The sequence below is a fragment of the Salvia splendens genome, chromosome 2 (assembly GCF_004379255.2).
Source record: "Salvia splendens isolate huo1 chromosome 2, SspV2, whole genome shotgun sequence".
Lineage (NCBI taxonomy): Eukaryota > Viridiplantae > Streptophyta > Magnoliopsida > Lamiales > Lamiaceae > Salvia > Salvia splendens.
The window spans coordinates 9,174,555-9,187,278 of NC_056033.1; the positions used below are offsets into that span (position 1 = coordinate 9,174,555).

The 12,724-nt window shown below is 38.9% G+C and overlaps 2 protein-coding genes across 6 annotated transcripts; one reads left to right on the top strand and one right to left on the bottom strand.

The window, feature by feature from the left end:
• The first annotated feature begins 3,633 nt into the window (after positions 1-3,633).
• LOC121787283 (uncharacterized protein At4g22758-like) lies at positions 3,634-4,835 on the top strand. Of its 2 annotated transcripts, XM_042185972.1 has the most exons (3): positions 3,634-4,224; positions 4,353-4,453; positions 4,655-4,835. In XM_042185972.1, the coding sequence occupies exons 1-3, from the start codon at positions 3,852-3,854 to the stop codon at positions 4,679-4,681; spliced, it is 501 nt and encodes a 166-aa protein (XP_042041906.1). In that variant the 5' UTR covers positions 3,634-3,851; the 3' UTR covers positions 4,682-4,835. The 2 variants fall into 2 exon arrangements, with proteins under 2 accessions (XP_042041906.1, XP_042041897.1); XM_042185963.1 differs by having other exon boundaries at positions 3,640-4,224; positions 4,353-4,835.
• Positions 4,836-5,239: 404 nt separating this feature from the next.
• LOC121787258 (splicing factor U2af small subunit B-like) lies at positions 5,240-8,825 on the bottom strand. 4 transcript variants are annotated; one of them, XM_042185957.1, is made up of 7 exons: positions 8,514-8,825; positions 7,542-7,628; positions 7,379-7,460; positions 7,123-7,249; positions 6,579-7,016; positions 6,453-6,463; positions 5,240-5,612 (listed from the first exon to the last, which is right to left on the bottom strand). In XM_042185957.1, the coding sequence occupies exons 1-5, from the start codon at positions 8,748-8,750 to the stop codon at positions 6,593-6,595; spliced, it is 957 nt and encodes a 318-aa protein (XP_042041891.1). In that variant the 5' UTR covers positions 8,751-8,825; the 3' UTR covers positions 5,240-5,612; positions 6,453-6,463; positions 6,579-6,592. The 4 variants fall into 4 exon arrangements, with proteins under 4 accessions (XP_042041891.1, XP_042041890.1, XP_042041883.1 ...); XM_042185956.1 differs by having other exon boundaries at positions 5,240-6,463; XM_042185949.1 differs by lacking the exon at positions 6,453-6,463 and having other exon boundaries at positions 8,514-8,823.
• Between the last annotated feature and the right edge of the window lie 3,899 nt (positions 8,826-12,724).

Sequence of the window (12,724 nt, forward strand, 5' to 3'; positions counted from 1 at the left end):
AACATATTTACAAAATTAAACAATTTACAGAATTAAAATTTCGACACGAATACGGACGGAAAAAGTGCAATGTTAATTTCATTAAATAAAAAAAAGTACATTTCAACAAAAAAAATCTAAACAAATTACATTATAAATATCAACGACGACCCCTCCGCGTCCATAGCTCTTCAATTATATCGTTCTGGAGTCGAATATGGGCTTATCGTTGGCGCATGCCGGCAAATGCACAAACTCGGTCGGCCTCTTCATGGGGTATCCCCATACGTACATTGGCGGTGGCCACGCCATGGCTTGGACCGGCAGCATCAACATCAACATTGGCCCAATCAGTCACTGCTGGACCTTCATCTTCGACAATCATGTTGTGCATGATAATACATGCGTACATGATATCAGTGATGCTGTCAATATACCACAGCCGTGATGGACCATTCACTGCTGCCCATCGAGCTTGGAGCACACCAAATGCCCACTTCACATCCTTGCGCGATGCCTCCTAACGACCCGCAAAATAGATCTTCTTTTCGTTTGTTGCGCATCTGATCGTCTTCACAAAGACGGGCCACATAGGGTATATCTCATCCGCCAAATAATAGCTCATATTGTGCTGGTTGCCGTTGGCAACAAAACTGACGGCCGGACCAATACCTATGCACTGGTCGTTGAAAAGGGGCGACAACTGGAGGACATTGATGTTGTTGTTCGACCCGGCTACTCCAAAATACACATGTCAAATCCACATCCGGTAGTCAGCTACTCCAAAAAAAATTAAAAATCGAGACGTCCGTCGGGAACCCGCAATGACGGACATCCTAACGGACGTCGTCGGAAAGCTGTGGATCTACGGTCTCCACAGCGGACGTCCGCATCCGTCCCTCCCACGCCTAATGGCGGACGTCCCGCGCGGATATCCGGCATGCCGGTCCGACGTCCGCCGGGACGTCCGCCGCTGCTGATGCTATAAGGGTATTGAAGCCAATAAATTCAGTGCACAACAGTGGCAGACCTACATGGGGTTTGAGGGACCCATGGAACACCCAACAATTTCTTTTATTAGTATATATTTTATACTGAGAGAAGTAAAGTAGTAACTTTGCACAATTGGTAAGTTTCTTAGACTAGTATCTTCCACCGTGTGCTAGTATCATCAAGCTCGTTTTTGGCTTTTAACATTTTTAATTGTATTTTTACTCTTTTTATGATGTTTTTTATATTTCTTACATCAATTACACAGAAAAAATTCATGTTTTATGTACTTCATTAATCAATTATTCAAAATTGGCCATTTCAAATTTTCTTTTAGCGAGTAAGTGATGTATTTTTTATTTTTCTACAACTATTATACCCAAAAATTTTCATGTTATATTTATTTAACTTATTTTATATTTTATTCATAATTAATAATATTAAATATATACATAAATTTAGTTTCTATATAATTTAATTAAATCTAACACATTACTCATTTCCCTTGCATCGTAATAATGTTACAATTTTTGGTTAAGACGACATCAAAAATAAGGGAATTGGACCCCAACTTCAAAATTCTGTGTCGTCAGTGGTGCACAATATATATGAAAATTTGGTAACAATAATCAATTTGTAGCCTTATAAGTGCATATATATAAGACAAATAAATAAGATCATATATATATATATAGGAAAATGATCAATACAAAACTTGATCTCAATACAAAATCCAGACCAAATCCTGACCATGAGATTTGACAATCCAATGGTCAATAATTAAACAAAACACGGAGGGTCATTGTAAAGCAGTTTTAGGTCATATTATAAACTTTGGATTTGAGGTCATATTAAGACCATTTCATGTCATCCTTACTATAATGACGTAAAAATAAGCTTACAATGACCTAAAAAATGACTTTTGTATGCTTGGTTCTGCATTTTTATATTAAGAATGCTTATATATATATATATATATATATATATATATATATATATATATATATTTGACCGTCATTTTTTCCTCATCCAATGAATAAAATATGTAGAGTTCTAGGTTCTACACTTAAGAATGGTTCTATCTTTAACGCAACCCGGATTGTGATCAAGATAGAACCATTCTTAAACGTAGAACCATTCTTAAACGAAGAACAAATGCCAAACGGAGGTCGTTAGATCTTTTAATCCAATGGTGTTGATTTGCACAACAACTTCCCATTACAACCAAAACTATTATTAATGGGTGAATGCAGATAAGTGAAAAAATAAAGCATGCTTGGACTCTTCTTCGTTTCATTCATTCTTCCATCAACATGTGAGTTTTTTCACATGTTGAGTCCGGAATGTCGTGAAAACATAGTCTAATATGTATGATTTTTAATCTTGACCGTCATTTTTTCCTCATCCAATGAATAAAATATGTAGAGTTCTAGGTTCTACACTTAAGAATGGTTCTATCTTTAACGCAACCCTATATATATATATATATAGTTTGCAATAATGATTAATGAGTATAAAACAATCATGTTCTCAGTTGATAATAGCGTGAAATGAGATGTATGGTGTTTGCAGGCAAAAATAGGAAATAATTGGTTGAAGAAAATTTACAGTAATCTATATATACTTGTCATCGTCACCGCAAAACCAAATCTGTTTCTTTTGCCAAATTCAAAATTTTGGCATGCGGCACAAATTATGGATCGGCTACAGATATATATCTATATTCGGATGACAAATTTCTCTCGCATCCAATCATTCCCAACTATGGACATGTAATATTAGGGCTGAGAAAAAATACCGAAATGCCGAAATACCGGTCTTATCGTACCGAAAAAATACTGAAAATAGCGAATTTTTGGTATACCGTGATTTTCGGTACGGTATGATACCTTACTGAAATATTTCGGTAAGGTAAAGATATGAATTTTTATATACCGCGGCATACCGAAATTCGGTATATGCTGTAATTTAAGGTATATACCGTAAAATATGAATATAATAATATATAAAGTATTTTATATATTTTAAAATTATAAAATTTATTGTGAAATATAATATAATATGAATAAAATATACTAGTATTTAACACCACGTATATTATTTAAATTACTATAAAATATAAATAGTATTCTAAAAACTCAAATATTCAATTTTCATTGATATTGAAAGTAAGGTATACCGCGAAAGTATGGTATACCAAACTTTGGTACGACATACCAAAAATGAGGTACGATATCGGTATGAAAATTCTCCATACCAAAAATTTTGGTAAAATAAGGTTATGATTTTTTCGCATACCGAATTTACGCTAAGGTATACGGTATGGTGGTTTTGGTAAGGTATACCGTACCTACCCACCCCTATGTAATACTCCATACTATTGATAGAATAAATTAATTTAATTAATTTATCGTCTTTTATGATCGATAAAATTAAACCCAAGTAAATGCGCAATATTTTTTTAGCATTTAATAAGGGGTTAAATTTGAATTCTAACTTTTTATCATGATAGATTTTTGATACTCTCATGTAGTATAACCTAAGATTAGTGCTTATCATCAATTCACTAAACAATATCCATTACACAAGAATATACTATAAAACGTGGGATCTCAATAATGAAAGATAGTCATGACATAATCCTATGTAAAATAGATACTGTATTTACTATTGAATAAGAAAACGACATGCTTGGAAGAGTATTCAAAATCCAATAATATAGAGATAGTAGTATTATCCAAAGACCTTTGCTTTATTATCCAAGATGAAATACCAAAATCCCCCTATTTAAAATCCCTTGTCAATCTCATTTCTCTAATATTTTCACTCTCCCTATAGCCTTTACTACTCCGCCGTGGCAATCAGGTTATATAATAGTAATAATGGCGTCGCCGAAGAGTCACCGGAAAGAGAGCCGGGAGAAGAACAAGAAGGGGCGTTTGTCGGAGAAGGCGTCGTCGTTTCACGGGAGGGACGCCGGAGCTTTCTCCGACATGGTTCCGCGGCCGAGGACAGTGCCGGACTTGCTGGCCGGCGGGATTCCATCGCATCCGCCGAAGCTAACTAAGTTACTGGTGAACGTGACGATACAGAGGAGCCCTGGCCCCATCCACGTTTTAATGCCGCCGGAGGCCACCGTGCACGACTTGATCACGGCCGCACTCCGCCAGTATGTGAACGAGGCGCGGAGGCCGGTTCTTCCGTCCACCGCCGCCTCCGCATTCGATCTCCATTACTCCCAGTTCAGCTTAGAAAGTAAGCGCTCGTTTTCTTGGATTTTAAGATTCTCATCCAATTTTCCGCATAATAGTAGAGTAAATTTGTTTTCAAGTTTTTTTTTAATTAATGAAAATAGCTGAAGTATGAGTGAAAATGAGAAACAGGGTTGGATAAGGAGGCGGAAATAGTGGAGTTGGGATCAAGAAACTTCTTCCTCTGTCCCAGACACACGGAAAACGGCGGCGTGTGCGTATCAAAGGAGGAGGTAACCAACAAAGGCTTGCCTTGCCTCAAATTCATGGATTTTTTACTCTAAATCATCATTAATTCACTCTAAGCCCACACTTACTTGTTTCACTAATTCTTTATACTACTCCCTACTTTGAAAAATGAAGGTGTAAATATAGTTAAAACCATAGCTATGCCTATGCGGTTTTATTTTATTTTAGAGTTGGTGTTAGCACAGTGTTGGTGTGCCCCGATTCTACAATAGGCAGAGGCAGAGGCAGAGGCAGAGGATGGATGACCTTTTTCTATTTTATTGGTTATAGTACCCAAAAATGTCAGAATATGCTGGGCTCTCGGAGTTTGGTATTCACATTTTCCTATCAAAGTATTGATGGAATCAATTTAGTGATTCTATAACATATCGTGTGTTGATAATATTATAATATAGGAGTATCTACATTGATTCCATGATCATCAGCAAAGATAATTTACACTAGTACTACAAATTAATCATGTAATGCACTATCTACTCTACACTATTTTTATAAATTTGTTTACATGAACAACAGTTCAACTCTACCTGCAACTTTTAATTCGAGAAAATTGGTTTTACACATCGACGAAGGGGCACATGTTTTTAATGGAGATGCCCCAGAATTAGTCAATATTTTTTCATGTTAAGGCATCAGCTGACACCAATTTAATTAGCTTTTTCCGGAAAAATATTAGATTCGTTAAGTTTCCCCCCAAAAAAATCATTGCATATGAAGAAGAAGAAAGGCATAGAAAATGAACTTGGGAAAATATTAAGAGCACGGCAAGATGAATCCAGATCTACTAAAACGCCAAACCATACTCGAGTTTAACAATCGCAGAGTATCGAGTACTTGTTATATATATGGCCCGATACCGTATTAAAATACCACACAACAGAGAGGCCCTAGAAATGTTAAATCAAAATAAGTCTGGGAAGCACTACAGGAACGTGAAAAGAAAAAGAGTTGAGCGAAGATATAAAATAACAATTTGGGGTCCTCTATCAAAATCAGCGACAGTGGATCAAACTAGCAGCATCCCCAAAAAACAGAAAAAACTATGCTTAATAATTGAGGACTCTACAACTCGACATCCATGAGCGCTGCAAGCCGCCTTCACCCTGCAAATACAACTTGACCTCCCCACTTCAACCGAAATACCTGTACAATATCCATGGTAACCTATAATCAAAAATCTGTGCTCAATATGTTTCTAAGCAGGGTACCTGGACCTGCAAAACTAGTAATCCAGGTGAGATTTGCAACTGTATAAATATAATTGAAAATAAATTGAACAATATGCAAAACCTCAGCCTTGTTGTTTTGTGGCTACAGGACACCTGACTGCACACACACAGACACAAGTTTCATGGAATAACTAAGGCAGACACGGGCCAAGCACGCTAATGGAAATCATAAGGAAACTGCAATAACCAAGAACCTTCCAGTACCCATATCAAAAATCAAGAAACAAAATATCATAAACTATTAAACTGCATATCTATCTCAATGCTACTGTCATAGAAGTAAGCTATTATATTGTAGATATTCCTAGTAGGATGTTGCACAACAAAACAAAGGGAATGAAAGTTACGAAAGACTTTTTGGAGAAATACAACACTGATGTTGTATGCACACAGTATCATGATCAGTGCTAGAAGAATCTAAGTCCATTTTAGAAAAAAAAAATTTATCAGTGTTATAATAGACAACAGCTTCCTAGCACATAGTATGACATGCGGACATATAGATGGGTCGAGGAGGTAAATTCAACTTTCATCTAGTTGGACAGTGGGAAATAAAGGTCAAAATGAAAAAAAACAACTCTGGGCTTCAAAAGATTTAGGGCTGACGACAATAATTTATGGGCACCCAGAAATCATGCAATGGTTCTCATAACAACAAAATGAAAAAAGAAAAGAATGAAAAGCATAACAACGAAATGTTACTAAGAAACAAAGTTAGCAAAAATTTATAATGTTCCATGACAGAATTGAAAACCTGCACATCACCTGCACATTGGAAAATGCGCAGTAAGCTATAATTTTAAGACGCATCATTCATAATGAAAGCTATTCACCGTGAACAAATCCAGAATACACAGGTGGAAGGGGAGCAAGAACATACCAGCGCTAATATTGTCAATACTCATATCCATTCTGCTGCATTCGTACATCATTTCCTTCATTGTCCACAATGTGGGAGTCGTCATTTTCAGCTCTTCGATCCTCACCACCAGCACTTGCCTTGCTGTTAGCATGTTCTGCTTCTTCCTTCTCCCTATTCCACTGTGCAATTTTAGCACGCCTCTCTTCACTTCCTTCCCTTACAGGACTACGATTCCTCCTGCCACCTGGACTTCGACTTCTACCCCTCCTACTTCTTGGACTTGTGCTCTTGCGCCTCCTGCTTCGACTTCCATGGTGATCACGATCATCATACGATCTGCTGTGACTCCGACTCCCATGTGAGCGGTCATCATAACTACGGTGCCGATGGGGACTCCTGCTCCTGCTACGGTTGTGTCTGCTCCTACGCTTCCCAAATAATTGGTGCCTCAACTCCCTGTGACAAGATGTATTAATTATAATAATGCTCAAACCTTCATAAGTAGGCAAAAACACGTTCAACCTACATAAGCTTGCTTTAGTACAAAAAACTAAATCACCACCTGCTAATCCTTTTCAGATGCATGAAGTTACAGTAGCCACCACGGTTGCATGCATCCTCCTCATACTGCCTACAGGTAGCTTCCCGAAAATCAGTCACTGGGGAGAAATCAACAATAATGGGGCGTCCTGAAGAAACACACAATAAGTCGGAGGAATAATATATTATGATGAACTATAATCCTTCACTTGAAAGAGAATTCAACGCAAACATTAAGAGAAAGCTATCACAAAAAGAACTGGGGTGCGAAAATATACCTGCATAGAACCGTCCAGTCAGGTTGTTAAGAGCATTAGCAGCATGATCTTCCTCCCTAAATTGGACATAAACATTGCCAACCTCCCAGGAAAAACAATCTAAGTTATGTTTGAAAGGCCAATTTCAAGTTATAAAATTAACTAATGCGGGGGGAAAATCTACCATATGGTCAGCTAGATTGTCACAAATATTTAAGCTTTCAATCTCCCCGTATTTGTTTAACTCCTCAAACAGATCTTCATAAAAGTCCTACAACACCAAATTAAAAAGAATAGTAAATACAGTTACATGTCTATGTATCACAACAAAAAGTGCTACACATAGAACTGTCAGCATAAAAATGAAGACATACATAATTGAGCTTAATAAACCAAAAAGTTGCTCTTGAACCACACAACATTACAACAAGAAGAAACAATATCATAGAGCATACATCTGTTTCTTGATAACATAAGACAATGACAAACAAGATTCAATATCACTATGGCCTCATTTCATTTTGTTTTACAGGCAAATGAATATAAATTTATCCATCTGCCATGGCAGATATTTGACAACATTGATAGGTAAACTGCCATGCCACATTGTGGTGTAGCACTTGGCCGGAAACCGCCATAGCCATCGGATATTGGACAACATTGATTTGATCATATCAACATTTTATTCATTAGAATACATATCCACCAACTCAACCATCCTCAATACAAGCCATGCCAATGCTTGAAATCAAGCCAATTATTGATTATAGGAAACATTGGATTATAAGCCACAGGGCAACTAACAATTATAAACATCTAACTAGGACACTAAAACAACATCAATATTCAAAAGGTCTACCTATCACGTGTATACTCAGTTACTCACCAACATCGAAAGATAAATATAGACTACCATGACACTTCATTAGTGGGTAAAAGTAGAATTTAAAGGAAAACTAGCAACAAAATCCAAAAATTAGTTCGCTGATTATCATCTCTAACTCAACATGATACATGATCCCTAAATACATAATCGCCCCATAATTAAATGAATCAGTAGTCATAGGTTTATGCAAAACAAAAAATATTGTAGTTTGAGAAAATACAAGTTAAATTAAATAAGTAATCTCTAATCACGAAAAAGAGAGAAGGCAACCTCGAAGTGTTCCTGCATCTTTTTGGGATCGATGGGATGGCCCTGAGCGTCGACGCCGGGAGTAATCATGTCGGGACGCTGGTACATATTGGAAAGCAGAAGCGTTGGGCTGATGCTGGGCTTTGTGTGGAGACGGGAACAACGGTCGCCGTGCCTACAGGCGCCGATTTTGAAGTAGAAGGGGCAGTTAACCCTGTCCTTCTCCGTACCAAAAATTGACGCCAAGTGCTCCGCCATCGGAAAAATTCAAGGTGAACCAGAAAGGTTGCTTATTGGATTGAGATATTTCGCGATTAGGGTTTCAAAATGAGAAATGGGGAAGCTATTTATAAATGACTACTATTATCTAGAGACTTCTAATCTGGGTTCGGAACAAAGGATTAACAGCATCCGCAATGGCGGACGTCCACGTGAAATTCCCACAGGCGTGCGTGAATTCCGTGGTGGACGTCCGCCATTGCACGTCACAGGCACGGATACGGAATTCCGCAAAGGAATTCGCAGTTCCGTGGCGTTCTGTGGAATTCCGTGCGAACGTCCGTCATTGCGTTGACGCTTGCGGAATTCATGTTTAATGCATTAAATATTTTTTTTTCGGTTCCTATATATACATCTCGTTAAACTTCATTTCATTCGCACCACTTGTATTAACAAGTTTCTCTCTCTCTAAAAATACATTTTTTGTGAATCAACAATGGAGCACCACGACAACGATTCACCCGCCTCGAGCGAGTCACCGGCGCCCCATTTTCCCATCAGCGGGAGTACGCCGATGTCTGCTGTGATGCCTCAAATGCCGGGGATGATGCCCCAGTCTCAAATGCCATAGGGAATGATGCCCGGGTACTACAACATGTACCCGCCGTGGTACGGGATGATGCCCCAGATGCCCGGGGCGAGTACGGGGATGATGCCTCAGATGCAGGGGTTGCCAGTCGTTGGGGGGGGAGTAGGCAGGGGGTCCCCCAATCGCCGGTCGACAACGTCTATTGGCCATTTATGGATTTACTGGCGACGGACAACCCACCGAGTTCTCCTCTCGAGACTCAGTTCGCTGGCGTCGACACGTTCTCGTTAGAGGAGTTGGGGCTTTCTCCGGTCCGGGATACTCCCGCCAGCGCACCACCGGCGACGGGGGAGGACAGGGAGGACCGGGCGAGGACCGGGCAAGGGACGGGGCGTCCCGGTGTACGGAGGTGAGGTGGGGGAGGGATCCAGCGGGAGCAAGAGGACCGTCTGGAGCATGGACGAGTGCGTCGCGCTGGCGAAGGCGTGGATCTGTGTAGTGGAGGATCCATACGTCGGGGCGAACCAGCACATCGACCAGATGTGGTGGCGCATTAGCCAAAGCTACCTCCAATTCAAACCGCAAGGAGGGAAGGCGCACTACTCGAAGCAATGCCGGAAACAGTGGGAGCGGTTGAAGAGGCAGCTCAGCCGATTTGCCGGCATTTACACAAACAACCTACGGTCGGCAATAGCGGCATGTCTGCCGAGGATGTGAAGTTGCTGGCTCATCAGCAGTTCCCCGACGCTGAGAAGGGCTTCGGGGAATTCAAGTATTGGCCAGTATTTCTTGTGGTACAGTCTTCGCCCAAGTTCACTGCGGGTGTTGAATCCGGCTGGCCGAAGCGGACGAAGATCAGCGCCTCCCGAGAGTACAGTAGCAGTGCTGGTTCCGCGGAACATCCCCCTCCCGAGTCAGAGTTCCCCACACCCATATCGGAGGCGCGCCGCCGTCGCCCGGTTGGGCAAAAATCCACGGCATGGATGTCGAGGGTAAGCACCAGCGGATTCGCCGAGGCCCAATCGGCAGCACCCCCCAGAACGATCCCGAGAACCCATCATTCGCCCGCATCGCCGCATATGAAACCTTGTTACGTGCGATGGTTGAATGGCGCCAAGCGACCGACCCCCATTACAAGCGGAAGCTTAAGCCCCTTCTCGATAATATGGGCCACGATTTGGGGCTCAACGAGATGTCGGACGATGACGGCGAGGGGGTGGCGGCGGGGAAGGCGAGAGAACTTGCGACGAGAAATCCGGTAAGTGATAAGCCAATTTTTATTTTTATGTACTTTTTTTTAATGAAGTATGTTTTTTAAAAATAAAGTGGTTGCATTTTCTACGTATTCGCGTCGAAATTTTAATTCCGTAAATTGTTTACTTCCGGAAATTGTCTAATTTGTGAATTTGTGAATTTTTTTTAATTGTAAGAATTCCTTCGGGAATTCCGCAGGGAATTCTGCCACTGTGCAGTGGGAATCTATCATAATCTAAAGTGTCAGTTTAATGAAAAGACTTATTTGCCCTTTTTGGCGGGAAATTTTGAAGCTATTTTGTTTGCCCTTTTGGTCATTTTGAGAACTGACAACGATTGGGCAAACAAAAAGGCAGATATTATTGGGTAAAAATTGGTCCAATGAAATGCTGGAAAAATGGCTTATTCAATAAGTTTACACACTTATACATAGACACACCATTACTGGGATCTGCAACATCCTAAAAAATTGTAAGATAGCCATCTCGGTTCACCATCTTCGGTCCTGTTCAAAGCCAGGTCGAGGCCACTGGCTCATCGCCGGCGTCGGAGGACAGGAGCACCAGCCAGCACAGGCCGTGGAAGTGCCTGTTCAGACACACGAAGAACTCCATGGCGGTGGAGCTGCGAGGCAAGCGGCATGGGCGGCGAAGCTGTGCGGAAGGAATGCCGATGAGACATGGCGGAAGAAGCGCCAGCGCAAACCACAGCGAGGGCGGCGAGGTTGGCTGGGGCAGGAGGGAGCGGTGGTCTTAGAAGCACCGATGAGGAGAGAAAGAAAGAGATAGAGATAGAGATAGAGATAGGGAAATGGAGGCGCCTCCTCTGTACGTAGGTTTAATGTGAGGGAATGTACATAGGTTTAGATAAATAATGGGGTTTGAATAATGTAGTAATGTTTGGGCTTTGTTTTGGGCTTTTAATGTATTTTCTGTAATAAATAATAATAGTGGAAGTGACTTTTATACTCCTACTAAGTACTAATTGGTATCCTTTTTTAATTAAATAGGGCTTTAATTTAGATGTTGGACTCTATTATTATATCTTAAAAGTTGGGTTCTAATTTTGATTTTGACTATTTGTTGCAATTTTATGAGTTTTTTCATTATGTTTCACAATTTTTGAGAAAAAAAAATATTATAGTATACTTTAAGAAATGTTAAAAAAAATTATTTACACAAAAGGAGTGTTTGGATGATGGAATTCATAGGTTAAGATTATGACAAAATAATGTGTCGCAATCTTACTCATTATGTAGAATAACAAATAAAATTAAATAGATATGAAAATGTTAACAAAAGTACAATGATGAAAAAATTTGCAACATATTATATCATACATTAAGTATTAAGAATACTACTCTTAATGTTACGTATAAGCAAAATTTTTTAAAAAATAGAAGTAAGGAACACAAAAAATATGGCTTAGAGTATTCGGAAACAAATTTTAAATTGATTGTGTTGACTCAATTTATTTGAAGTGGATTTTTGTTGGAGTGGCTAAATGATACTGAAACTAACAAGGTTATTTTAATAAATATCCATAACAATAGTAATAATAAATTAATAACTGTAATTATATTCAAATATTTATACATACTTATCTTCTCCCATAAATTAAAAATAAAAATTATTGTTATTGATTTATTTTTACTCAGTATTTGCATCAAAATTATTTAGAGACAAAGGCTAAGTTACTTGATATTTTAATAATTCATTAATAGTTTAAATTTCTACACAAAATATAAATAAAAAATATAATCAAAATATTTTACAATTTTCATTTATAATTTTCTTAGAGAATGTCATTAATATCTCTATTTAGCATCACTTAAATGAAATTGTGAATTTAGATTTTCACTTATGAAATGGTGTTAATTCCTTAAAGAACAACGTAACTAATTGCCCCAAGTATCATAGTAAGAATTTAAGAAAAAATCTACAAAATTAAAGAAAAGATTATTTACTGCTTCGACTTTCTTTTCTTATAAGTTTGGGAAAATAGCTTGATGATTACAACTTCATGTATATGTTCATCTCTCTCTATGTATATGTCCCACAAGATCACTCTAATGATTTGCATAATGACATCAAATTGATAATTACACGGTTAGGTGATTATGTTTTGGAGGCTCGAGTATTGGGTATTTGGGTGACCATAATATCGGTCA

What these genes read in the sequence shown, in the direction of transcription:
- LOC121787283 (XM_042185963.1), top strand. Translation starts at nt 3,852, where the DNA reads ATGGCGTCGCCGAAGAGTCACCGGAAAGAGAGCCGGGAGAAGAACAAG. An exon ending in CTCCCAGTTCAGCTTAGAAA is followed by an intron (nt 4,225 to 4,352) that starts GTAAGCGCTCGT and finishes AATGAGAAACAG; the next exon opens with GGTTGGATAAGGAGGCGGAA.
- LOC121787258 (XM_042185957.1), bottom strand. Translation starts at nt 8,750, where the DNA reads ATGGCGGAGCACTTGGCGTCAATTTTTGGTACGGAGAAGGACAGGGTT. An exon ending in AGATGCAGGAACACTTCGAG is followed by an intron (nt 7,629 to 8,513) that starts GTTGCCTTCTCT and finishes TTGGTGTTGTAG; the next exon opens with GACTTTTATGAAGATCTGTT. An exon ending in CATCTGAAAAGGATTAGCAG is followed by an intron (nt 7,017 to 7,122) that starts GTGGTGATTTAG and finishes ATCTTGTCACAG; the next exon opens with GGAGTTGAGGCACCAATTAT.